This window comes from Pleuronectes platessa, chromosome 14 (assembly GCF_947347685.1).
Source record: "Pleuronectes platessa chromosome 14, fPlePla1.1, whole genome shotgun sequence".
NCBI classification, from domain to species: domain Eukaryota; kingdom Metazoa; phylum Chordata; class Actinopteri; order Pleuronectiformes; family Pleuronectidae; genus Pleuronectes; species Pleuronectes platessa.
This window is the reverse complement of record NC_070639.1, coordinates 9265092-9292110: the sequence shown is the minus strand read 5'-3', so window position 1 is coordinate 9292110 and position 27019 is coordinate 9265092. Positions and strand designations below refer to the sequence as shown.

Sequence of the window (27019 nt, the reverse complement as noted above, 5' to 3'; positions counted from 1 at the left end):
TAAATTTAAGGAATACATGTGCAAAGTTTTCCTCTGTTATGTATAATGATGACCCCCATCAAACATAATGTTAGCAATATTTACACCTTTTAATTTATACTGTTTATTTCTGTCTACATGTGTGAATTTGCCTTCATTAGTTTCAGAAAAGAGCGATGATGTATCGGTCAGTGGGCGGCAGCACGAGACTCCGCAAACTAGTCTGTAAGCAAAGCAGACGAAGGCATCGAGGTTGCGGCCTGCCATCATTGTTATTTTGCTTAAGGGACTGAATATGTTTCATGTAGAAATATTAGCATTTCCCTTATATCTACCAAAACTGCTTGTTTCACAGACTGCAGTTTTGTTTTGATCCGATGTGGTGTGCAAATACAACCGTATCTGCAATGGGTTGTGGGGCATTAACATTTGTAACTCTAATTTTGTTTTGACAGACTGTGAAAAGAACGTTGAGAACATCACCACTCTACAGGAAGACACAGTCCAGTAATGGGTGTCAGAAGTTCAGTAGTGAACGACAGGTACTGTGGAAAAATATGTGTCATTGTTGTACAATGTCCTTTGACTCTGTTTAAACAAGGTCAACACAAAAAGGTTTGATTGTAAACTGATATCGGTATGAATTCATGTTATTCTCCTCGTCAAAAGAAACAAACAATCCAAATTACCTGCAGAAAGCCCTTGATGGACGCTTCAGCTGCATCGTCAGACTGGTGAGACAGCAAGATGCCAACTTTAATGCCAATTTATTTGTGTAACATTCTGTGACCAAATGTATAGATAACTTTTTGTAGATTGTAAAAATAGATAACCCATTTATTACAAAAAAACTACACTAGAATTATCGCACTGCGTTGTATGACTCCGCTAACCAGAGCAGTGTCCGTCTACATATTTCTACATATTTTCTCTCATATAAATGACACTGTATCTCTTGACAACTGAAACCATAAGATGAGGTCAGTGTGGCCTTGACCTTTTTACTTTAAGACAAATACAAAGTTAGACAATCCGAAAACATGCAGTTATGCCTCCGGCGACTCGCTATTGCAGAGGCATTAAAACCGTAGTGTAGTAGATTGGATTTTATTGGTGTTACATTGGACATCTTGTATGGGTACACCAAAAAATATATTTGGTTTCACATTCTAGATGGCAATAAGCAGAGTCATCAACTCAGGAAAAATATTTCTGTAGAAAAGAAAGCCTTGTATGTGTGTATGTATACATACACACAAACGCACAATTGAGACGTTTTTGTCTTTTATCATATATTCTCAGGCAGTACTGATGCATTTACTGAGAGGGGACGTGAGGGCCTACTCTGCGTGCTCAGAGTTCAAGCCCAGCAGGCTGCAGCGGGCCTGACATATTCTGGAACAGCAGCACAGTCTTTGGATGACTCCTCTGAAGATGAAAACATGGCGAGGTACTTCTCCACTGATGAAGAACTGTGAGGGCTGTGATTAGCTACACTCTCTTGCTACAATGCTACTCATGCTACTCCCTGGCAGCCTTAGGAAGGCATTAGCTTGCTGTGTGGTAGCTGTTAGCTTCAGCATTTTTAGTTTTTAGTGGCCTGTCTGACGTTTATGTTAAAAAAAAATCAGAGGGAACCATCTTCATAATTTAACACTATGGTTTGTTTGTGTCCTTCAGTTCTTCTCAAGAGAAGCAGTACAGGTGTGCCTCAGCTCCACGGTCCCTCCTGCAGCCTCCGCTCCTGATGCTAACCTCATGTCTCCATCACACCAAGCAGCAGACCTGGATTGACAGACCTTTCTCCAGAGCTGCCCCCTCCCTCTGAAACCCCCCTCTCCAAAACACTATTTGTGTAGTTTTTAAAGTATTTTTTGCATGAGAATTGTTGATCATAACATTTCCAGCAGATGCCTTAATATAATGTTTGTGCACAATAAATTACATTGATCATAACATAATGGTATTTCCTTGCACTTCTACACCATGATATTGTCAGATAAGATGCTGATTACATTAAAGCAGTGAATGCTCTGCTTTAAGCAACATAAACACACAATGATTCAATGGATCTGAAGTAGAATGGGCACATTACATTCTGTAGAGAATGCCTCAGTTATGGAAGTCAGAAAATAACTTTCTTTATCTGAGGTTCCAGTCATTTATAGTCACAGCAAAGCACACAGGTCTGGTTGTCTAAGTGGCGCCCATATCATATTGTTTAAGATGTGTAACATCAAGTTTGTGTTTCAGTGCAAAATTAGTCATTAGTCAAGAGTTCACCTTCTTCTTTACACTAAAATTAGGTGACCCAGATGTTTCACAATGCAATCTGATAAGGTCTTATGAGAAACATTCTTAACATTAAAGAAATCAACACAGAGGATAGCAATATCTGTTTGACTTTAATCCGTAGCTGATAATCAGCGGCCTGACTTATTCAAACACATTAATACTACAATGAATAAGGCAGGGGTTTTCCATCAGAAATCATTTCTGGGACATTAATTTAAAAGATCTCCAGTATAAGCAAATGTATTCTAAAATTGGTTTATATCCAAGTGTGAGGCTGTCCTGGCACATGGAAATAAGATATATATATATTGTTTGTATTAGCTTTCCCTCAGTTTAGTACTTGCACTTCTTGAAAAGCTCTATATAAATAAGATGTATTAATGTTTATACATTGCCCTCTAGTATATGTTTTCCTAAAAGTCACTGTAGATACAGAAATAACAGTATGGTTCAGGTGACAGTAAGTGGAAGCTGAAGTTAATTTCCATGTGCTCAAGAGAAACATAACGTGACGATATAGTTGATTTCTGATAGAAGGCCCTGCCTCATTCATTGTAGTATTAATGTGTTTGAATAAGTCAGGCTGCCGATTACCAGCTACTGATTAAAGTCAAACAGATATTGCTATCCTCTGTGTTGATTTCTTTAATGTTAAGAATGTTTCTCATAAGACCTTATCAGATTGCATTGTGAAACATCTGGGTCACCTAATTTTAGTGTAAACAAGATGGTGAACTCTTGACTAATGACTAATTTTGCACTGAAACACAAACTTGATGTTACACATCTTAAACAATGATATGGGCGCCACTTAGACAACCAGACCTGTGTGCTTTGCTGTGAGTATAAATGGCTGGAACCTCAGATAAAGAAAGTTATTTTCTGACTTCCATAACTGAGGCATTCTCTACAGAATGTAATGTGCCCATTCTACTTCAGATCCATTGAATCATTGTGTGTTTATGTTGCTTAAAGCAGAGCATTCACTGCTTTAATGTAATCAGCATCTTATCTGACAATATCATGGTGTAGAAGTGCAAGGAAATACCATTATGTTATGATCAATGTAATTTATTGTGCACAAACATTATATTAAGGCATCTGCTGGAAATGTTATGATCAACAATTCTCATGCAAAAAATACTTTAAAAACTACACAAATAGTGTTTTGGAGAGGGGGGTTTCAGAGGGAGGGGGCAGCTCTGGAGAAAGGTCTGTCAATCCAGGTCTGCTGCTTGGTGTGATGGAGACATGAGGTTAGCATCAGGAGCGGAGGCTGCAGGAGGGACCGTGGAGCTGAGGCACACCTGTACTGCTTCTCTTGAGAAGAACTGAAGGACACAAACAAACCATAGTGTTAAATTATGAAGATGGTTCCCTCTGATTTTTTTTTAACATAAACGTCAGACAGGCCACTAAAAACTAAAAATGCTGAAGCTAACAGCTACCACACAGCAAGCTAATGCCTTCCTAAGGCTGCCAGGGAGTAGCATGAGTAGCATTGTAGCAAGAGAGTGTAGCTAATCACAGCCCTCACAGTTCTTCATCAGTGGAGAAGTACCTCGCCATGTTTTCATCTTCAGAGGAGTCATCCAAAGACTGTGCTGCTGTTCCAGAATATGTCAGGCCCGCTGCAGCCTGCTGGGCTTGAACTCTGAGCACGCAGAGTAGGCCCTCACGTCCCCTCTCAGTAAATGCATCAGTACTGCCTGAGAATATATGATAAAAGACAAAAACGTCTCAATTGTGCGTTTGTGTGTATGTATACATACACACATACAAGGCTTTCTTTTCTACAGAAATATTTTTCCTGAGTTGATGACTCTGCTTATTGCCATCTAGAATGTGAAACCAAATATATTTTTTGGTGTACCCATACAAGATGTCCAATGTAACACCAATAAAATCCAATCTACTACACTACGGTTTTAATGCCTCTGCAATAGCGAGTCGCCGGAGGCATAACTGCATGTTTTCGGATTGTCTAACTTTGTATTTGTCTTAAAGTAAAAAGGTCAAGGCCACACTGACCTCATCTTATGGTTTCAGTTGTCAAGAGATACAGTGTCATTTATATGAGAGAAAATATGTAGAAATATGTAGACGGACACTGCTCTGGTTAGCGGAGTCATACAACGCAGTGCGATAATTCTAGTGTAGTTTTTTTGTAATAAATGGGTATCTATTTTTACAATCTACAAAAAGTTATCTATACATTTGGTCACAGAATGTTACACAAATAAATTGGCATTAAAGTTGGCATCTTGCTGTCTCACCAGTCTGACGATGCAGCTGAAGCGTCCATCAAGGGCTTTCTGCAGGTAATTTGGATTGTTTGTTTCTTTTGACGAGGAGAATAACATGAATTCATACCGATATCAGTTTACAATCAAACCTTTTTGTGTTGACCTTGTTTAAACAGAGTCAAAGGACATTGTACAACAATGACACATATTTTTCCACAGTACCTGTCGTTCACTACTGAACTTCTGACACCCATTACTGGACTGTGTCTTCCTGTAGAGTGGTGATGTTCTCAACGTTCTTTTCACAGTCTGTCAAAACAAAATTAGAGTTACAAATGTTAATGCCCCACAACCCATTGCAGATACGGTTGTATTTGCACACCACATCGGATCAAAACAAAACTGCAGTCTGTGAAACAAGCAGTTTTGGTAGATATAAGGGAAATGCTAATATTTCTACATGAAACATATTCAGTCCCTTAAGCAAAATAACAATGATGGCAGGCCGCAACCTCGATGCCTTCGTCTGCTTTGCTTACAGACTAGTTTGCGGAGTCTCGTGCTGCCGCCCACTGACCGATACATCATCGCTCTTTTCTGAAACTAATGAAGGCAAATTCACACATGTAGACAGAAATAAACAGTATAAATTAAAAGGTGTAAATATTGCTAACATTATGTTTGATGGGGGTCATCATTATACATAACAGAGGAAAACTTTGCACATGTATTCCTTAAATTTACTTGCCTTCCTGTGGAAAAAGTTGTTTTCCTAGTTAAACAATCACAGCAGGGAAGCATGATTGATCAAAATTCTTTCAGTGTGATATTAACTTGTATTTCAGCAAGTGTACTTTGGGGATTTAATAAAAATGTATATTTGGCAAATTATATCAAATGTTTTTTCTGGTATGTAACTTAAAAGTACCTCTTTAATGGTAGGATCATTTCTCTCCCTCATCTTCCTCGTGGTACGTGGATGATGGTAGTGGGCTCAACCCGGCTTCTCTTTCTCTCCAGGCTGCCCTTCCTGCTCTTCATCAAGCAAAACAAACTGTTTGGTCCAAGTTGTTGACGTTAATGAAACTCCTGTAGCTTCACTTGGATCCTCCTTGATTAAAAAACAGAACATAGCAATTGTTTTATAAAATGAATCGCAACTCCATAACATGGAAACATTATTGTCATAGTGCATACTATACATTAAACCAAATTGACCTGATATTGTGGAGTAATGGTAGACAAATACACTCCTTATTAATCTAAAGCATTCATAAATCAAATTCATGTTTATATTTATATTGTAGCGTCCCTCAATGATGAGCTAAGCGTCTTGAACTGCTTTCAACAACCATGTATTCACCTCCCAGGTAGCACAGGCTACCGTGGGCTGAAGCATGTGGCTAACAATGGCGTATTAGCTGATGAACAGCGTCCATAGTGTGGATTGACGGACTCTCTCCGCACTCGGACTGTAAACCTAGATCGTAACGATCTTTAAAAACAATAAACTACTTACCTGACAGAAGGAAGATGACATCGTGGTCTTCCAAGCGCGCCGTGTTTATGACGCAGCCCCGAGTTAAAGGGCTGGTTGTTTACAAATAGGGTTTTTACGACAGCCACACGTCATGTCCGCTCGCGCACTCGGGCCGCTCGCGCACTCGGGCCGCTTGGCTCGCGCCGCTCGGGCCGCTCGGCTCGCGCCACTCGGGCCGGTCGCGCACTCGGGCCGGCCTCGGTATAAACAGACTCGCATGATCCTTCTCATTAGAGATGTAATCTAGCCTCAAATATTACTATTATATAACATGAATAACATTCACGATCACTGAAGGACACCACGCAGGGACTGTGATTTAAACACCAAGCTGCGCCCGTGGTGCCATGGCAACCATCATAGCAACGATAAAAACATGCGTGATAACTATTAAAATATTTATCATAAGCACGAACTGGCTGAAGACTGTGGAAGCAAAGACCACATTTCTCGCTAGAAATGGTGTCAGAATGTATTTTTATGCCCAAACTAAGTTACAAAATTATATTTTTATCTGAAAAAACAAGGAATCTCCGCCATGTTTTCCTCTCCGCAGACGGGAGCTTGACAGTCACGTGACGTGAGAACACGCCAATGCAAAACAATGGGAGGACTAAATGTTACCATCTCACAATCTGAGAGGCCAGATTGTGAGATGGTAACGTCGGTCCAAGTGGACCAACGTTGCCATTGAACATTTTCTGATGAGACTGGGTTGGCATTTAAACAGCATGAAAAATAACTCAACATTTTGTGCTCAGACCAACACTGACCTCTGCTGGACAGAAATCATAACGAATAAAAGACATGAGAGATAAAAGACTTCCTGATTGTCTTTATATAAAGCCACTGATCCTCTGAGTCCACAGTCACTGAGCAACACTGCCTGAGCCGATAGTAACCTTGGATGGTATTAGTTTGGCCCCTAACTCGAGTTATGTTTGACCAGGACATGTCATTTGACCCACAAATATGAAAGCTTTCTTCCACTTGCACAATATTCTGAACATAAGGAATATGCTTGCTCAGAACGATGCTGAGAAAACTCGTCCATGTGTTAACCTCTAGACTCGATGACTGCAACTCTTTATGATCAGGATGTCACAGTCTGTAAGAAAGCCTCCTGGTACAGTGGTGACAGGAACTAGAAGGAGATATCATTTGACTCCTGTCTTGGCTTCTCTCCATTGGCTCCCTATAAAATCCAGAATTGATTGAAGTTGGCGCATCACACACTTCACTTTGCGACCTTTTTAGTATTCTTCAAAAATTCTTTATTGAACAAAAGTATTTCAATTCTCATCATGTTGTCGGTGATACAGTACCATAGTTGGATCATAGTGATTCGTATATGCACCTCCTCTTAATTTGAATATATACATACAGTGGAGACAAGAATTAAATAACAATGCTCAATAACATTCAGATATATGGTATAAAAGCCGAGTACTCCATGATCAACACTTCCATCGGTAATTGAATGCAAGTAGCAAAAATAAACAGGAAAATGTTTGGTAGGACTATAGAGTTAATTCAATTACGACCAAGATGACAGTATATTTGGTTTGTCAACAGTGGAGCGATGGTCGTTATTTGAAAACTCAGTTACTGTTGCTGCGCCTGTCCCACGTCTCATTCTCTCAAAGCAAATGCAGTTGGAAATCGATCATAGTAGCAGATTTACCAATTTTTGAGAATATGGGTCTTTGATTTCAGACTAAAAAGCAGGTTTTGTTGGTTTTGGAAAAGCTTGTGAAAAGAACGCAATCCCTCAAAAATCCTTTATCCTCCAACCACATGTACTGCTTGGCTCTAATTAGTGTTAAGCTGGACAGACCTGCAGCGTCCACTCACCTGCCCAGCTACCAATGGACCATCGCTGTTCGGGAGAGGAGGGGTTTAGCAAACGCTCAAAAGCTGCTCTTGCACTGGCTTCATGTACGAATAACTCATTTCCAAATAATCTGTGAGCGAAAAATAAAGAGCTTCAGGGCGCCCTTCAACTGTAACTGTGCCTTTATGGTTTTATTATTAAACGTTTTGTGTAAATGACACTTTCTTCCTTCTCTGTCGACACAAGATATTATTATCTTTATGTGGTGAGAAGTACTTTTACTCACTCCGCTACAGACACAAACTGCAGAACAATGTGACACGGTATAAAGCATGAGGGCGATGAATGAATGTATGGTGAGTGCAGTGCAGACCTGGAGCCAGTACGGATACAGGGTGGCACATTCGGTTACATTGATAAACATTCAAACTCTATAGGAATTCAGAGTTCTCCCCTATTTCATTCTTTCCCCCGCCGCTGCCTCATAGAAGTATTACAGGAAGTTACTGTATTCAGATTTTTCTATAACATCGCTAATAATGAAAGAGACGGAAACAGGGAGGAAGTTGTAATAGTAACGTAAGACAAAAATTAAAATGGGGAGTCATGTAGAGGAATGGTTAAAATAAGGACAAAAAGGCAAGAGAGTGATTCTGGTCACTTTGTGAAGTCGCTGTACGAGAGGGCCACCAGAGAGGAAATTAAATTAGCTTTGAAAAAAAAAAAAAAATAGAAGACAAACATTTAAGAGACAAAATAAAACAATGGCCAGCGACGACAGAGCGACACCGGAGCAAGGTCCCTCAGAGTCCTCTCTGAACTGATGACGTCCGTCTTCTGTGTGTGGATTAAGAGCAATAATGGTTTTAACCTACGATGTGCGTGGAAGTTAATGTATCATGTGTGACATCAGAAGGAGAGCTCCGCCCCCAACCAAGGCCTCGGGCGCTCTGGTAGCAGCAGGTGTGTCACTGCATCTTCGCACGTCCAGACCGGAGAATTATTTATATCCCTACGCACTGAGCTGCACGTGAAGGATGCAGCTGGGGAAGTGCGGTCACAGACTCGGGCGTTCAGAGCTAGAAAGACTTTCACCTCGGTCGCCTCGGGAAGGTGACGGATAAAACTCAAAGGAGAGACTGAGTGTCTGGTAGAGACACCACAGCGGAAGGGTTCAGAGCTAAGGCTTGAGTTGAGACAGTCAGGGAGAGGTGTTAGTATTACGCATGTGTGTGAGATCCAGTGTAGATGTGAGGGTGAGGGAATCACAGCAGTGCTTTGACCAGGTAGAGCTTCTCCCCGTGTTCACTGGTAAAGATGGGGGCTTTCTTGTAGTGCTCCACGAGTTCGTCGATGGAGTTGAACCTGCGCTGGCCGATACAGAACACTCCCTCCGCGAGCCGCACCTTGAAGTGCTTATTCTTACCCGATGCTTTTAGAGACACCGAGAAATCGCTGGGCTGCAAAATAAAGAGAGAGGAGTTGATATGGTTGAATAAACGAGTGACACAAAAACACATGCAACCAGCAGGTGGCAGCATATTGTCACATTTAAACACGTGGGCCCACATTTATCAAGCTACTGCATTTTCCTACAGTTATTTCCTTTGTGTTTCCATTACAGACAGTTTTGTATTATTTCATCATAATTCATGTGGTTTAATGAATTGTGGTTTCCGTATGATTAAGATGTCACAGAGATTATAATCTGAGCTACATAAAAGGAATCAGCAGCTATTTGTGTCCCTGAATTTTCCAGACTAGCTTAAGGTGCAATTTAAATGTAAGTGTTGATTTTGTCTTTTAATGTTTTTGTTATGCTGGTCTGTGGAAAACATCCTATGAGTATTGCTGCAAACCAGTTTCCACGAAAAGAATAAATCTGATCTTTTCTGAATAATTGCTGCTTTCCTGTTTTCTATTATTGTAAAGTTAATATTTGGGTTTGAGACAGATGGTCTGATGTAACAATTAAATAAAAATACTGAAATTGATATCTACTCAAGAATTTCTAAAGGAGCGATCCATGGGTTAAATACTTGCGTCTGATTGGCAAATATTGCTTTGAGTATACATGTGAATAATCATGTGATCACTAAAACATTGCCCTTACAGGTTAGGCCCACAGCACAAACACGTAAATGCTATTCAGATAAAAAAAAATTGAGAATTCTTATTAAGTGAATGAAAACAGTTCATAATACACATAAACCTAGTGTTTCCCTTTAATCATCTAGACTGTGGCAGTCTGCTAAATTCAAATCTCCCCTGCCACCGTTTCATACTGAACCACAATGTCTTTACACCTCTCATAAAAACATCTCTAACTCAGCGTGTTGCACTGTACAGCTGTGGAGATGAATGTAAGATATCTTCATTTACATTTAACAATGCAGTCAGACCTCATAGTTTCAGCTGCAGTTGTGTTTATGCACACACACACACACACACACACACGCACACGCACGCACGCACGCGCACGCACACGCACGCGCACGTGGTATGCAATGCAGTTCTCTCTCATGCGAGAACTTGTCTTTCGGCCTTAAATCTATATTCGACTCTGAATCTGAATCTGGATGCATGTGCACCCCAGTAACTGCTATAGATAGACTTAATCCTGTGGGAAACATTCTAAACTAATTTCCAAACGCCACTTCTATTCCTCTATCTTTCTGATATATCCTCTTTCTTTTTTTCCCTCCCAGCCATGAGATGACTTCACCCCACACACTCACCGATGACTCGCTGTCTCGTATGAGGAAGTCCCCCTCCTCTCCTCTATCGTTGAGTATACTCTCGGCCTGGTGTCTGGAGATGCTGCCGTAGTACCAGTCCCTCCCGGCGAACTTCCCTGAGCGTGCCGGCCCCAGGACACGGTTCTGTGGGGAGCTCGGCGTAGAGGAAGGCAGGCCGGGCTGCTCATCCAGCACCATCACATAGTTTTTAGGTACCAGGCCGACTATGCCACGCGAGTTCTTACACTTCCACCACTCGGGGTCGTTCTCGGGCTTCTCCACCACCTCCATGACCTCTCCCTTCTCAAAGTTCAGCTCCTCCTCTGTCACCGAGTTGAAGGGGTAGAGCGTTTGAACAAGGTGGAGCACTTCACTGTGACCACCAGCGCACCCGTTGGCCATCAAAGTCCCGTGAGACCCAGCATGGTAACCCCTCGAGGAATCCCCCTCGCCTCCGTCTTCAGCACCTCCGAGCTCCTCCTGGACGTAGTTAGAAGGAAACCAGCCCACGTGGCCTCCCTGGCTGCCCCGCCACCAGCCGTCACTGCACTTCTCCATTACTATGACCTGGGATGCCTTGACCAGGGTCAGCTCGTCTTCCCTCTCCGACATGTAGGCAAACTTGACGACGGCCGGGATGTTGAGGTCGTAGATTCTCTCAGCGGCTCCTCCTCCACCCCTGCTGCCATTGGAGGGGTACTCTGTATCTGAGCTCGGTGTTGGGGAAGCATCGCGGGCGCTCGTCTTCCTCTTAGTTTTTCCCAAACCTGCAGCAATAGAATCAGAAAAGATGGTGACGGCTGGAAACAGATCAGTTTAATCTGGGTTTTAACAGTTTTTTTCTGTCTTTGGTGGAAAAATGAACAGATATTTTTCATGATTTATTTGACATATTTCCAATTTATTGTTATAGGTGATAATGTAGATGTTTTGTACAAACAAACAAACAAACAAACATGGATGAAAACCTGACAAACAAATACTAAAATATTTAAATTACATTTGTTTTGATCCCTGAGAAACAGGGGGTTAGGGAAAACAGACATTTGCCTTCACATCCAGCATAAGGTCTAACTCATTTGACGCCATGTGTGTTCACCTGATTCACCAAAATTCGCCCTCAGCTTTATTTCTGAAAATATCTATTTTTCTAGCTGTTAAATGTTCTGTGTTTACCCGGTAACACAAACAAATGAGCCGAAAGATCTACCTGCAGAGAGAAAGTAGACATTTGACTCAGTATTGAGAAAAACAGAGATTATGGCAAATATAAGCATTAGACAGAATCCAAACACGTTTGAATGCTGCAGCAGCAAGAGGCTGTGATGAGAGAAAGCAGGTTTTAAGATGCAGGGAAAGCCGGGGCTCCATAGGGAGAGGAGGCAGTTGAGGTCAGCAGGACGCTAATTGAGGCTGCAGATTACACTCGTGGACCCAGAGAAGCAAAGAAAACGACTTTCGAACTGAAGGATACATACTATATCTCAGGAGAAACCTCAGTGGCTGAAGACAGATCGATACTTCTGATAATAGAATTAACACCGGTGCAAAGCTCGACTCGCACTGGGGCCCCCCCCCCGAAGTCTTTTTACACACAAACCAGTGGAATCAAAGCTTGTTATCTACTTGGTATTCAGTCGGCACCATCTATACTGCATACACACACCATGCTAATCAGAAAAGTGAAAATAGGTGGAGTAGGCAGGGAAATGAAAAGTGGAGCAGGCACCATGGGCTTGATGATGACAGGCACATCGGGGATCAAAGTCAGCCGCTGTCTTACCTGTCTCTGACTTTTCCCATTCATGCACTTTCAAAGTACGAGTCTTTAAACATTTGTCTGCCAGCTTCAATGAGATCCTAACTTCCCAAAGTATCTCAGCTGAACACAACCGAGGAGGTCTCACCTTCAAGTTCCTGTTAGAATAATAATGATACGCCGTGCGCTCCACAACGTTTATACCGTTTACTTGACAGTTGAGGCTGGAGTCAGCAGGTGTTCATGTGTGCTGCTAATCACTGAAGAGAGTTTCCTGACAGCTCATCAGCCGGTCTGTGCCACAGAGCCCGCTGAAATGCCACAGAAATGTCACCGCTCAACGGCACGTTCGCATTGTTTGGGGAAAGATGGCTGGGTTCATCCCGAGTAGCATGAAACTTGTTGGCAGGAAGAAAAGGAGAGCGGGGAAGAAAGACGAGGGGTCCCCTGGCAGCTGTTTCTCACACAAACAGCAGACCGAGCACATCAGAGGCCACGGCTGACAAAAGCGCAAAGACGAGGGATGAGACGGGAATAACAAGCAGATCATGTTTATGGATAGCGGCGTGTATCCCACATTTCTGATTGCTTCGAGCATGCGTGAGAGGATTCTGTCGGCCGTGAGCCAGAGACAAAGGGTCACTCCTGGGGCCGACTTCAGGTGCTCCCTCAGGAGGGAAAAACTCACTGTCGCTGGCATGGGGTAGACAAGACAGAAACACAGACTCATACTTCCCTTGAGCAAAAACACTTCAACACACATACACACACACACACACAGACACACCTTTCTTCTTTACTCATTTCCACTTCAAGGCACTGGCCTGCTGGTTATAGCAGCAGCAGGCTCTATTCTCTCCTCCCACACATTCACTCCCTTACTTCACCTGGCTCTTCATCTAGGAGAAGGAGACTAGACTTTGGAGACCAAAGGACTCGGACTCAGGGGGAAGTGATTTGATAAAACCTTGATGACTGCATGTTGCAGCATATTGCTTCACTCTGGGCTCACAGTGGAGGGTACTGTGGAAGTTACTGTACTAAATGCACTCTGCACAATACCACACCGCCCATCAGACGATAAGATGTGAGCGAGTGCAGGGATGTAAAAGTATAACGTGACCCTTAAACGGAGCATTAGCACCACAGATCAGCTGGGAAATGACCTTTTATATACCAGAGATGCTCTTTTCTTAATATTCCGAAGGTGCCACAGGGTCTTAATGCAGCACTTTGTGTGTAAAACAAGTGAGAAGATATTTGTCAGCAAAATCAGAGCTTAAATTGGAATAAAATAAGGAGTTGGTGCAGAGATGTGCATGCAGCATTTGCAGAAAAGCTGTGCTGTGCCCGTTGTTTGGCCTGTGGTGATGCTGGTTGCAGCTTTCTTTCCGAAACTGTAAAGGTGACCTACAGTAATTGAGCTGCAGAGAGTAAAGAGCAACTGCAGGACTCAGTCCACAGAACCCCGAAGCTGCACCACCGCTGCTGCAGAGCTGAACTGGAGAATCAGTTGCCGTTGTCCTGAACCGGCTGTTGTTGTGATTGATAACATCACTTACATAAGTCGTTCATGAGCCGCTGCTGCTACAGAGCACTTATCGCCTCTTTATTCGAAGCGTATTAATAATGAAAAACGTACCAAATTCCACACTGCACTTCCTCGGGACCTAAACAATACACACCAAGTGTGAAGATAAGATGAACAGCTCAGTTAAAAGCCGTTTAAAGATATGAACTCCAGAAAATGTCCCGATAGTCGGGTTAGGGACATTGTCAGGGTCAGACGTGTTCACAACAACAGGGAAAATATCCCGAACACTGAGGGGTAGTGCCTGGGTAGAGCATACGGAGGGGGGGGCACAACATGACAGATAACTCCACTGCAGAAACGGGTTGTTATTTTAGGTTCACCCAAAAAGTATTTTGCTGAACTCTTGCATTCAAACTGTACCGGGATAAAGGGACAAATGACAGTTTTGACATGAGGACCAGGACTTCACACAGCCTCACATTCGCAGCCATGTGAAAACTACGGTGGACAGATATCTAGCTCTGCCATTATGTTACAGCAGCGAGCACTGCCCCAGTTTCAGCAACGAGTGGGACCCATCGCTGAATTATTTTGCTCCATCATTGTTTGTATTTCCTGCGTGGGGGAAACTAGGACAGAAAGCAGCATGCAGCCATTTACAATTCAATTCTGCCTGCATGAATGTCGATGGTACAACTGGATTTAAGCACGGTAAATGGGGATGAAAAGCCGGAGATAACAGAAGTCACACAGAGTATCTGCAAAGGTCCATAATCACAATGTTGACTCACTGAAGAGCTGGAAAAGAGAGAAAAAGAGCCAGGATGAAGTAATCACACTCTCAGCCAATCAGATCCTCTGTTGGAGTGTGTGAGTTCCATTAGCCACTGACCTCACCTATTGCTCACCGCCTCATCATGAAAATGTTCTTGACTATTGGATTTACTCAGGCTTTTAACACTGAAGAGCTACTCGCTGGTAGCAAACTACTTAGACTGAAATGGAAGTAGGCCATAATGTTGTAGTCAATATGTAACTTAGTCAGGGGCAGGGAGATAATCCATCACTGCATTACACGCTGCTGATTTCTCCACTAATCAATCTTCTGATCATAGAAAAGCATGGGGAGCTGCATGAGCTGTCTTTCCTCCATGTTTGTTGGAAATATCACATTATCTTATCTCACTAATCTTATCCATCATTACTTTTAAAGGGTGTATTATTTTATCAGCTTTCTGGGATTGTAGATTTTGTATTATATCACTGGTTGGATAAGATTTAAATTGCTATTGCATGAATTTGATCGTTGTCTTTGAAGTTTTGTATTATCATTACTAGGAGACAGGTACAGTTTTATAGAAACAGACACAAACAAAACTCATATACACAACAAATACTTACCTGAGTTGGTTTTCAACTTTTTTTTTTAAATAGATGAAAAACATCTATTCTAAATAGGTTTTGAGATATTTTGCATATTTAGCTTACAGGACTGACCATCATCTTCTAGAGAAGAAGAAAAATAAATAATCACAGCTTGTCCACACTGAAAAAGACAGAAAACAGTCTCAGCAGTTCTGGATTTGGTTTGTTTCCAAATTCTTCTTCTCTGAGGTTTTATGGCGGATGGCAAACAACTTGTTTTGTTTCCAGTTTTGTCTCCAATCCTACGTCTCCTACTTTTTATCACAGTGCAGCTCATACAAGTGTTTCCCCGGAATAGTACAGAGAACGGGAACAGACACCAGGCCAGGAAAAGTTTTATTTAAAAGACTAAATGAAAAGTGATGCCAGTTAAAGAACAAGCAGTGAATTCTCTATATCACGATGCCATGGTGAACCTTTCTCCAAGCCAAGGAAGATAAACTGCAGCAATGAATCATGCTCACTGTTAACGATTTTCCATTTTTGCAAAGGTTATGCGTCACTCAGCTTATTTTTATGCAAAATACAATATTTCTGTAGCAGTTTTCGATGACAGGTTGTTTTTTGCTTGCCACTTTTGACCTGCAAATAAAAACCATAGAGAAATTATGTCTTTTCTTCATACCAGTCAATGAAAGCAGTCCTAATGTGCACTGCAATGATTTTTTTAACTTCTTTGCGACATTTTAAAAGTTGCTTCTTTTTTTTATTTGCTGGACCATTACATGGAAAAGCAGCTGTTGGAATCAAATGGTGTGATGGGAGCTGGATTGGAAAAGGAGAGTGAAGTGCAGATACATGTTGTCTCTGCACACAATGAGCTCTGCTGAGGGTGACAGTGGCAGGCTGTGCCATGCTGGCCCATATAAAGCCACAGTTTCCCCCCGGGGTTGATTTTCCACAGAGCGGAGAGGATCCACATATCAGACCCGACTCTCTTCCTCTCTTTCTATTTTCATCATTCTCAGATAAATTCCTGCATTCTCGTCTTGAGCTGTTCACCAACAAACCCAAGTTAAGTCATTACTCTATAAAGGCGGCCTTCCGGCTGTCACATCTGGGGCATCTGTGCGCTGCAGAAAGCTGCCAGATCTGTGAGCGTGATAAGGAAGCTTCAACAGCCCCAATAATGTTCTGCCCAGATTTCCACGTTAAAAAATGATATTAATGAATTGGCTCACGTGCAGTTTGAAAGCCTGATTTCTGTTAGAAGACAATTTGTCTGACAATGATTAAAAAACATCAAACCAATTTCATGATGCCTGAAGTTAATAATTTAAACCAAATTATTGAAACATTTTCCTTCTTTGCAAAATTATGAAATAAAATGTAACAATGATTCCGCAAGGGAAAGGTCAAACCCGCTGCTCAATGACATGTGAGAGAGCGTGTGCATCACCCACACACACTCACATTTTGATTTGTTGATTAAGAGAACATTTTGTGTACGATATGAGTCTTTCACATGCATATCAGTCTCTACATATATATTTGTAGATATGAAAACTTGTATTTAACAGAACAATCCAAAGAACATGTTAGATCCATTTATGTTTACACTAAAAATATACATTTAAATATTTGGTTGTAGGTTTTTATATTTAGTTATTTATGATTAATATGTAAAATATCAAGCCTCAATTACTTTTCTTTGTTGACAGGTTTGATAACAACAACTTAGGAGTCATTGAAAAATCATTTTCTAATAAATGCATATGTCTATATGCACAGTGACAGCTCCTGGTGAGGACACAGACACAGTGAAGGTATCACTTCTGAGAAGACTTCTCAGAAACTCGTTTCCAGACATGACCTGCCTGACAGCAGCAGATTCTCCGCATTATTTAGGGGAGAGGTGGAGCAGCTGGGTGCAGGAGACAGAGGCAGGAAGTGACAACAACCCCCCAGTCGCTAGCTGTGAATCAAGTGGGGATTCCCTGCTGTGCTCACACATCGGATTCTCTTTTCTACAGACTGTATACTACGTGGCCAGGTAGGGAAAGTCCCCAGAGACTCTCTTGGAAAATTGCAGTCACACATGCAGCTCCTCCGGACAAAATACCGAGGAACTGAGGAGTTCAGTGCATGTCTGAAAGAGCTCACACACACTCACCACTATTTATGACCATATCTTATCACCTCCACCAGAAACTCAAACAACTGAAAAGAGAGGTGCAGCGATTATCCACTTTCACAGAAAAGAATCTACTGACAGTGTTAACAAACGGGCGACATTTCACCGGTAAGCAGAGCGAGACACAATCCTCCTTACCCAGCGTATCTTTGATGTTCTTCACCAGCGAGCCTTTCTTCAGGCTGTTCTTGCGTTCTACGTAGTTGGATGGCACATAACCCGTTTGGTTGGTAGTGTTGCGAACGCGCCACCAGGTCTTTGAGTCGTCCAGGAGGAAGAGACGCTCATTTTTACGGATGTCAAGTTCCTGGTCCTGCTGGGCCGTGTAGTCCCACTTGGCTACAACAATCACCTCCTCTGTCATCTTTCATGGAGTCCCCCTGTGGAGAGGAAGGAGAGGAGGGTGAGCCGAGGAGTACGACGCCTCGCAAACTGCCACACATACACACACACACACACAAATGTCCAGACAATAGGGTCAGAACTTTCACACTTGAACAAGAAACACATTTAACACAACAGGAAAATCTTCTCAGTGTTCGGGCGAGGGGTGGTGTCTGAGTAGAGCGTGCCGGAGGCAGGACATAATGTAGGAATACTGCTGCTGAAATCATATTATGACTTACAGCACATTGCCATGACCGTTTGTTATTAACACTCTCTGATGTCAGTATTTACAATTTGTAATCTTCATCTACGTCTTTTATGTGTATGTCACCTCTTTTTCATTTGAAACGTCAGCAACATCAATTTTCAGTCGGAATTTCGAGACATTTTCCTACTGTATTGTCACATGGGCTGACTTAGACATTCTACCAGCATTTCAGCAGGGCGCTGGCCGGAAGGATTCTTGAGAATGTCCTGAGAAATGGACTCGGACCACATCATCAAACAGCTGCACCATTACTAAATGACTGACTCGCATTTTAAAATACTCTAGGTAATAAGTCGTCCATTGGTTCCTTATTAATTGAGGAACAACATACTAGACAACATTAAAATATGTATTATATCAATATTTTTCTGGAACAGGGCAATTTTTGTGTTTGTGTGTGTGCGTGAGGATCAGTATTACTGTGACAAATGACAAGTCATTACAAAATAATCCACATCTATCCAGGCACACAAATTTTAAACCGCTTATCCCGGCTCACATTGGGCATTAGACAGGACGCATCCTGGTCAGGTTGCCAGTTCATCACAAGGCTAAATTACACAACCGAGCCAAATATGAGGTTAAGGTTAGTGATAATGTCCAGTGTGCCTGGACTGGCTCTGACGCTGATAATTCCTCAGATGAAGCTTAGGGCAGAATCTCACATTGCTGACCACATGATCACCGTGGATGAACACAGCTGAAAATATGAGGAAGCAAACTGGGTTTAAAGACAGCAGCAAACGCAAGATTCAGCACAAAATAGGCAAATCTGAGAGGGGTTCTTTGTTAGAGAGCAGCACAAACACACAAAATCAATTTACACACAGACACGCACACACACACACACAAAACCTAGCCTATTCGGTTTTTGGGACAGGCAGTGAGCAATTGCATGCTCTATTTCACCCGGCCTTAGGTGAGGTGATTTGACGTGGGTCTGCTGGGGTCACCTCAACTTCTGAGAAATTACATGTATCTGTTCGGGAGGAAGCCAAATGGAAAACTTGACTATTCTGCTTGAAGAGATTTGGTTTATTCCTGTTCTGTGAAAAACCTCTTCTTTGATAAAAGCCGTCTCAAGGTATGAGAACCATGCGAGCAATCCAGTTTAAATTTAGCCGACTTCCAAGTTCCCAGTCTGCAGCTGTAAACCAGCTCAGTGGAATAAGTGAAGGAAGAAAGAATATTGGTGCAGGTAAACAAATACAGGCTTTCTCCATCTCTTCATTAAATCTAATGCACATCTATCAGTGGTTATGGTGGGACGGTGTTTTACAGCAGTGATGCCACTCAGGAGCCAAACCTGACATTTAAAAGATCCTCCACGTTACAGTTACACATAACACTTATTATAGAGCTGTTAAAATAATGGTGACAGGTCATTATAAATAACATGTAATGTGTTTCCAAATAAAACCCCTGCTGAGTCAAGCTCAGTTAAATGGAAAAAACACACTTTTAACTGCATGTGGGTGAGTGTAGCCATATTCAGAAATGTTTCCACAGAATAAACACAAGGGAAAAAAACACTGCAGCTGAGACTTCTGACGAATGTATAATTCCCCTACTCATATCGTGGTTTAGGTTTTATTCTTTGAGAGGGAAAAGCACAGAAGAGAGATTTATGGCTGAATATAGGCTCCCCCTGTAGGTGGGATGTGTAATTCACTGACGTAAATTCGGAGAAAAGCCACAGAAACTTCGACGGCTGACAAGGTAGCGATTTTACACAAATATGACTGGTTCCTTCCAACTGCTGTGACATTTGAGATGAAAACTAACATGAATGAGAGGTGAATGACAGCATTTTAGTCACGCTGAAGTACTGCTCATGTTTAGTTATGAATTACTTGACAAATAACAACACCAGGGAGTCTGTCCTGCATCCTTCGGCTTCCTTAAGCTCTCGCCATGAGAGAAATATGCTCCGATATTCACGGTTTCTTACTCGGCCATCATCTCTTCTTCGTTTCCTCCAACAGGGTTTTTTTCTCCTGTTTCTTTGTCGGCTCTGCCCATGATGTCCACACTGGGACACAGTACAGTGTTCTTCAAGAATCTTTGGAAGTGCAGTTGCACGAATGAGAGAAAATAAGAAAGGCTTACGATTGATATCTTCAGTGTGTCGGCTTTATTTCATGACGTACAAATGGGAACCCTCTAAAGCGCTGGTTGTTTTTCAGCTGCAGACGTTTAATTCCACTTCAATAAGACCACAACAGCAGAGACAGCCCAGACTTTACTGAGCACATTCTTACATTTACTGTCACAACCACAAGCAAGACCGTGGCAACTTCCTATCATCACCATAAGTAGAAAATTCATGCGCAAGAGTTTCTGCAAAAAAGTACCGGGGTGTGAATGTGCCTCTGCTTGCCGTCACTGAAGTCGTCAAACTGGATTTCTACACAGGCCAGGACAGTCGAAACAGAGGAACAGGGGCTTGCGCAACCCCGGGGGAAATTATGTCAAGTCCACTGTAAGTGAAGTCGCTCCGATTTCTGAGATGTGACAGAGGCGGCGGGAGGGAGAAGATGGAGGGGTCAGTCTGACATTCAGGGAGGGACAGAGCCGCAGCAGCTGTGACTCTCTGGGGAGTGCAGGCGATAGAAATGGAAGGGCAGATTTATGACAAGACGAGGAATGGTGACGTCAACGCTTCCTGGAGACAGGAGGTATGTGGTAGTCTCTATCTGCCCCAGGCTACAGCTGCTGGATTACACCAGGCTACTTCTTCCCTTTTCATTTTATTACATTTATTCCTCCTGGTGCAGATGAGTGGATGAGAAAATCTGGTGAAGCCTGTTGGGAACATGCACCATGGCATTTGACATATTGAAATATAAAGCAGCTCAGAAGTGCTCAGTGGTATTAATCTGACCCTGTTTTGGGGATTCCTTCCCTTTTCATTCTCCTCCTCTGCACAGCGGTGATTCTTGCTGTCACACAGGCCTCAGAGCTCAGGGTCACTTTCACACCTGAAGTGTGATTCAGTTGGTCTGAACCAAGTAAAAACAATCATGTTGGTACCTTGTAGTTCTGGTGTTTATGTTCACACAGTTTTTTCAGCCACAAACAAAGACGTGTTAACATGAGGTCATATGGACACACAGGGAACTCTTTGATTGGACAGAAGAAGAGACCTGACGGCAAATCTTGCTCTAATTAACTGAACCTTATGTGCTTATGCATCTCGCTTATAAAACTAAATATATTACGGGGAGATTCTTATTAATGACGCACAGACATAAGACGTATATTAGCTGAAATCACATATCTAGCTGCAACTATTAGCTGATTAACAGACAATAGAGCAGCAATCATTTTGATAACTAACTCATCGTTTCAGTTAGTTTCTCAAATGTGAGGGTTCTTTGTCATTTAATCACATGAATATCTCTGAAACTGTTGGTCAAATAAAACAAAGAACGTAAATGCATCTTTTTAGGTTGTTGGAAATTATGAGAGATATTTTTATTATTTCGTCATAGTTCATGGACAAAATGTTGATTAATCAATAAAATGCTGAATTTAGAAACATCAGGGAATTTCAATCCTGATGTTTGGTCGGCCACAGAGTCTAAAGCTGCTTTAAGACACGCACTGATCATTTTCTTGAAGTTTCCCAGACAAGCTGGATGTGAGATTATATTTTGATGAATTTTTCTGTGAGTCTGCTAAAATGTCTGAATGACCCCATGTGACAAAACAGCAGGAAAGTGTTGAATGTCGATAATTCACAGCAAGCGAGCAGGCGTGTCGTTCTTTTTCCTGTTGTCATGAATGAGTCTGACAGGTCCGATCTCGCGTTGAGTTCTTCATATGTGAAACGCTTATTCCAGGAAATGTCAAATATTCCAAACATTTCGGATTTAAATGCTTAACTGAACCAAATGCACCAGACGCAATTAAAACCAATAAAACACTAAAAATAATGTACCTACACTTTCCCCTTGTGACTATGTAAATGGTCTTTTCTCCCATCATAGCATGATACTGTGCCTCCCCTCATCCACGGTATCAATTTGTTCGTCTCCTTGACGACCTTGCCCATTAGGCAGACTGATGGGATTGCCACTCGGAGTCAAGTTATATTTTCCATTGTGGGCAATCATGTGTGTCAACGTGGCAGCTATACCGATGCTCATTCAGACGCCTGCAAATGTGTGTTGACATTTAATCCATGAGACCAGCTTATGAAGAAATCAATCCAGCAGTCTTCTTTCAAACTATGCTTCAATCAGCTGAGAAAAAAGTAAAAATAAATGATGTACTTTACTCATGTAATCAAAGCCATTATCTCACCTTCCTTGAAATGTTTAAAAAAGAATCAGTCGGTTTAACAAAAGCAGCTTTTCCCATGAAGCTGCACACAACACACGAGAGTTGGGTTTGAAAAGGGAAAAGCCTGAGCGCTCACGCTCCTCATGACCTCCCCATTCCTCTGCTGAGAGAGTTAAAAGAGGAAAGATGAGTGACAGACTGCTGAGCTGGGCTTCACCAGCACTTCACAACTCCCTTCAGTGAGGGGGGGGGGGGGGGGGGCGGACGCTCAGAGGCTCTTTCAACAACACACAAAGAGAAAAGGAAAGTAAAAGAGGATTATAAAAAGAGGGGATGTTTAAAAGAAAAAGAAAACGTCTGGCAGAGCTTTCTGTGTTTGGCATTCAGGTCAAAGACATCCAGGATTCAGCCAATAGGAAAACAATTCCACCTCCCCCCGCCACTTCACACTATTTGCAGTAGTCACTTCTCACAGGAAGGACGACTGCTTTACTCCCAACCGGCCGTCAGTGTCTGAGGCATTTTGGAGTGAACGACAAAGAATGAAACACGAGGAAGTCAGACTCAGTGTTACGGCCGCTGTGCACAAGCTTGAGTTTTAAAAGGCTCAATGTGCTCGAACAAAGAAAAACCCACCACAGCAGAATCAGGAATCTTTAAAAGTCAGTGCTAACAATGTTTCAGCCACATCTCCCACAATGTTACTAACAAAGAAAAGAACAGCTATAGTGGGGCAAGTATTATTTTACAACTCAAAGAAGTTCACATACTTTTCTCAGACATTTTATGAAGTTTGTCTTTCACGTATGTAGATTGCAACAAGAGATTGTCCAGGTCAGACACAAACCAGGAACATTTCCAGAACAGTCAGGCGAGGGGTGGTGCCTGGGTAGAGCGTGCAGGGGCAGGAGGTGACCTAAACACGGCAAGTTGACATCTTCTACTTGTGTGGCTCATGTTTTTTATGATGAGATATTTGTATTCTTCCAGTTACACATTCCCCAAATGCAAGAATCGTCTCTCACTACTTATAACATTTCCCGGTTGTACTCCCGTATTGGCTAACTGACATTTTCGGGTCATTTAACTTTTGGACTGGCAGGAAAAGTTGTGGGAAATGTTCGCACAAGGACTAAGAAAGCAGACGCAATAGAAGACAGAGGAGAATCAACACAAACCCTAAACCAGAGAGCAAACATGACCATGTACAGCAATAATATCTCTAAAAGAGACTCAGCTGTTTTACGATGATTACATTCAGTCTGACCAGAAGAATGACATAATAACATATAAACTTAAGTGTCCAAATATAATGGCAAATAAATGATGGTCTGGGTCTGAGGTTTTAAAGAGGCACTCCAGCGAGTAATATTCCATCTCCACTAAGCTGGGAGACATATTAAAACTCAATCAGTCAGTACCCTGACTTCTACGACTAGAACTCTCATAAACACTGAACCCTGTAATTCAACATATCTGGAGACTCAAGTGAACCTCAAGATAACAAGGATGACATCATCAGGGTTATTTACCCATACTTAAAGTTGATACCTCCAGAGACACAGAGGACAGTATCCATCTCGGTTCACAGGCTGAATGGTACCAATGCTGCATTCCATTAAACCTCGGAGAATTACCGACCCCAGAGTCAGCAGTTGCAACTGGAACGTCCCCTCAAGTCAGAATTTCGACTGGGCCATCCTTACCCCCGAACCCTCTCTTTATAAAGCCATTTTTCACATCAACATTATTTTCTGTCATTACCTCTGCCTCCTCTCTGGAGAAGAGTCCACATTGTTGCGTGTATCTCCATGACAACAGTCGCTGGGTGGTCCCATTCACACTGACGGGGGCGTTGCCCAAATAATCTGAATTTTATCCTCCCGCTCATCAATTTTCCGGATTTCTTTACAACGGACCTTCAGTCCAAACAAAGGTGGATGTAAACTCTGTACCTACACGCTTGTGATATAAACAAAGGTTTTATCCCCCCCCCCCCTCTCATTAATTCACAGAGAAAAGGAAAAGAAGACTAGAAAGAGAGAGATAAAGAGTATTATTCTCCTTGGTATGATATTATTATAATTTTTTTAAAAGGTGTTAGATTTTATATTTTAGATATTGAATGTTAAAATTACATATGTCTTTAAACTGTGTTTTGATGACAGAAGACGATGGCACTACTGTGGGGAATAATTGTGCAGCATCCTTGTTATTTAATCACTGCCTCACACATTATCTGTGCAGACAGATGGTCTGTGTTGATGTTTTTTCAACCAAGGCATTATACTCCAATCCCTTATTTGTAAGAGATCACATTATTTAGTTCTGTTTTAATTAGTATCTGCTTAATGAGGATACAGGACAGTGCATTGTGTTTATTTCCCTCCTGCACTTAGTTCTTAAGGCTCATTTATGTTTTACGGACGTAAAGGCTTTTGTCTTTTTCAACAATGTAAACGTCACTGCCCACTTCCATGTGTCCTTTACGTTGCAATCGTTGCTAATCAATAATTCCAGTAAAGCGCTTGACTCTGCAAAGAGTTTCTGACATCAACAATCATAGTGATGGTGGAGATGGTAATAATGTAGCTCTTACAAAAAGGCAGAAGCATTGTAAATGGTGCAGGTTCAATTTATCCAACTAAAAAAGGCTCTCTTCAAAAATGTATGCCATTATTGAATTTTCTTTCCTTGTGTCCTACAATTTTCTTACTTGAACTATTTGCTACACTGCCCCCGCATGATTTCCAGTGGTGCTGCTTTGTGTTGTCCATATTAATAAATGTGAAAAAATACCGACAAAATAAATGCTGAGTCCTGACAGAAGGCTGTGGCTGTACTCCTCTCCAACTGTGAGCATATTACAGCCATAACAATATTTTTCTCCTACTCTTCAGCCGTAAATAGCCGAGTAGAAACTTGTGTTGGTTGTTTTCTCCCTCGTGTCCACTTTACCTCCTTCTACGACTGTGCAATGTTTATTCACTTTGCACATCTCCCTGCACACTACGCACTCAATGAGAAGCCTCTTCTGAGTTCTCTCCAAGTTTCATAACTCAACCTCTCTCTGCAGCAAGCCTTCACCTATTAGCATAGTTTTCCTACCATCTTTTCTTAATCCCTTTGTCACAGCTCTTGTTCAAAAAGTAAGAAGGAAAACCCTGCCTCTATTTTTAACTCTCTATGTGACAGTCTGCTATCCATGTCCCCTGGCAGAACAACAAAAGGCAAGCGCTGTAAAGCACAGAGGGGCAAATGTAGTGAACACAGCTTTGATGTTCTTTTTCATTCGACTGGAGGAGACAGAAAAACCTGAGGTGATGGTGTGTTTTATGTTTTCCACACACAGAGAGGGAGGGGAGGGAGAGAGCCCTAGTGCGGATGAGTATGGATAATGAGTCACTCTCAGGTCAAACAACAAAGATGTAGCAGTGGCTAAAAACTTTTTTTTTTTTATTCTGAACTGTAAATAAAAAAGTATTTTTCTAAATCCTCAACATACGTGTCTCCGAGGGCCTTTTCTTTGTTTTTGTTGCCTGAAGACTGAGATTTTTTAAGTCAGAAAAGCTAGGTGTGATCGCATGGGGAATAGGAGCTTTAGAAAAAATGATACGTTTAGTTTGCTTGTAGTCAGAATATTAGGGAAACAAATGCCTGTCCTTTCGAGGGATCAGAGCTTTAACATGAAATCATTCTGTGTGCACGTTGACCTGGAGGGTTCATTCTTGACCTCTGTAGAGTCGTCAACATAACGTCAATCTTGCGAGTGGTTTTTCAAAGCTCTCTTCCACATATGAGGCCGTTCTCATTAAGTGAATCTGCTTTGTTTTAGTTAGAAGACTTCATTAAAAGGATTTTAATCACTTGAAACAGCTGGTTGTATATGATAAAGGCCCTGAGACACTCAAGCTAAAGAAACAAGCACATTGGACCAGGTGTTGTTTTTTTCCTGTTTGACTGCATCTCTGTTGATTTTGTCAGCTCAGTCATCATAAAATAAGGATTTGACTGACGCATCAAAACAGCAGTTCAGGAAATACTGTCTATTTAGCACGTAGTATTCACTCATTCAGTTGTCTGACAACAGAAATCATTAAATTCAGCTGTAGTTAAACATATTATAGAGGAGGATGGGAACAGAGACAGTTGTGATAAGCAGGTTAATTTTTGGCTTGTGTGGACAAAAACAAGCTAATAAAGACCCAGTGGACAAATGTTAATTTCCCAATAAACCGCATTTTCAGAAGTAACTTCCCTGTTTCTCTTTCAACAAATGCGGTATTACCACCATTATTTGTGTCAAAATCAAAAATTGTGCTGCAGGATGTGCAGAGAACAAGTGACACTCGGGGACTGGAGGTGAGAAACATTTGCACACTGCAGTGGATTATTGGCTTGTAAAGTTTACTTTGTTGGAATTGACCAGCTTGCGGAAGCAAATAGACAAAATGTCCTGAGCCAAACAAGCTGATTATTTCAGCTTTTCTAACACTCCATGTAGTCAACACTTGATATAGTCAACCAGAAACACAGTAAATGAAAGAAGAGAGCTCAGTAGAAGATATGTAAGAAATATGAGCATTACTGTCA

At 41.8% G+C, this 27019-nt stretch overlaps 1 protein-coding gene and 1 long non-coding RNA gene across 3 annotated transcripts in view; both read right to left on the bottom strand.

Annotated features, from left to right (window-relative positions):
• Positions 1 to 4742: 4742 nt before the first annotated feature.
• LOC128456065 (uncharacterized) lies at positions 4743 to 6156 on the bottom strand. The gene is made up of 2 exons (XR_008341787.1): positions 6040 to 6156; positions 4743 to 5631 (listed from the first exon to the last, which is right to left on the bottom strand). It is a non-coding gene; the product is annotated as an uncharacterized LOC128456065 (long non-coding RNA).
• A 1154-nt stretch (positions 6157 to 7310) lies between these two features.
• The window catches only part of nck2a (NCK adaptor protein 2a), a 31441-nt gene continuing 11732 nt past the window's right edge, over positions 7311 to 27019 (bottom strand). Inside the window, exons 1-4 of one of the 2 annotated variants that reach the window (XM_053439850.1) lie at positions 20249 to 20422; positions 17623 to 17864; positions 10633 to 11399; positions 7311 to 9354 (exon numbers count right to left, since the gene is read on the bottom strand). In XM_053439850.1, the coding sequence (XP_053295825.1) occupies positions 9160 to 9354; positions 10633 to 11399; positions 17623 to 17848 (1188 nt within the window). In that variant the 5' untranslated portion in view covers positions 17849 to 17864; positions 20249 to 20422 and the 3' untranslated portion in view covers positions 7311 to 9159. Of the gene's footprint in view, positions 9355 to 10632; positions 11400 to 17622; positions 17865 to 20248; positions 20423 to 27019 lie in introns of those variants that run through there. The other variant, XM_053439848.1, reaches the window with a different exon arrangement.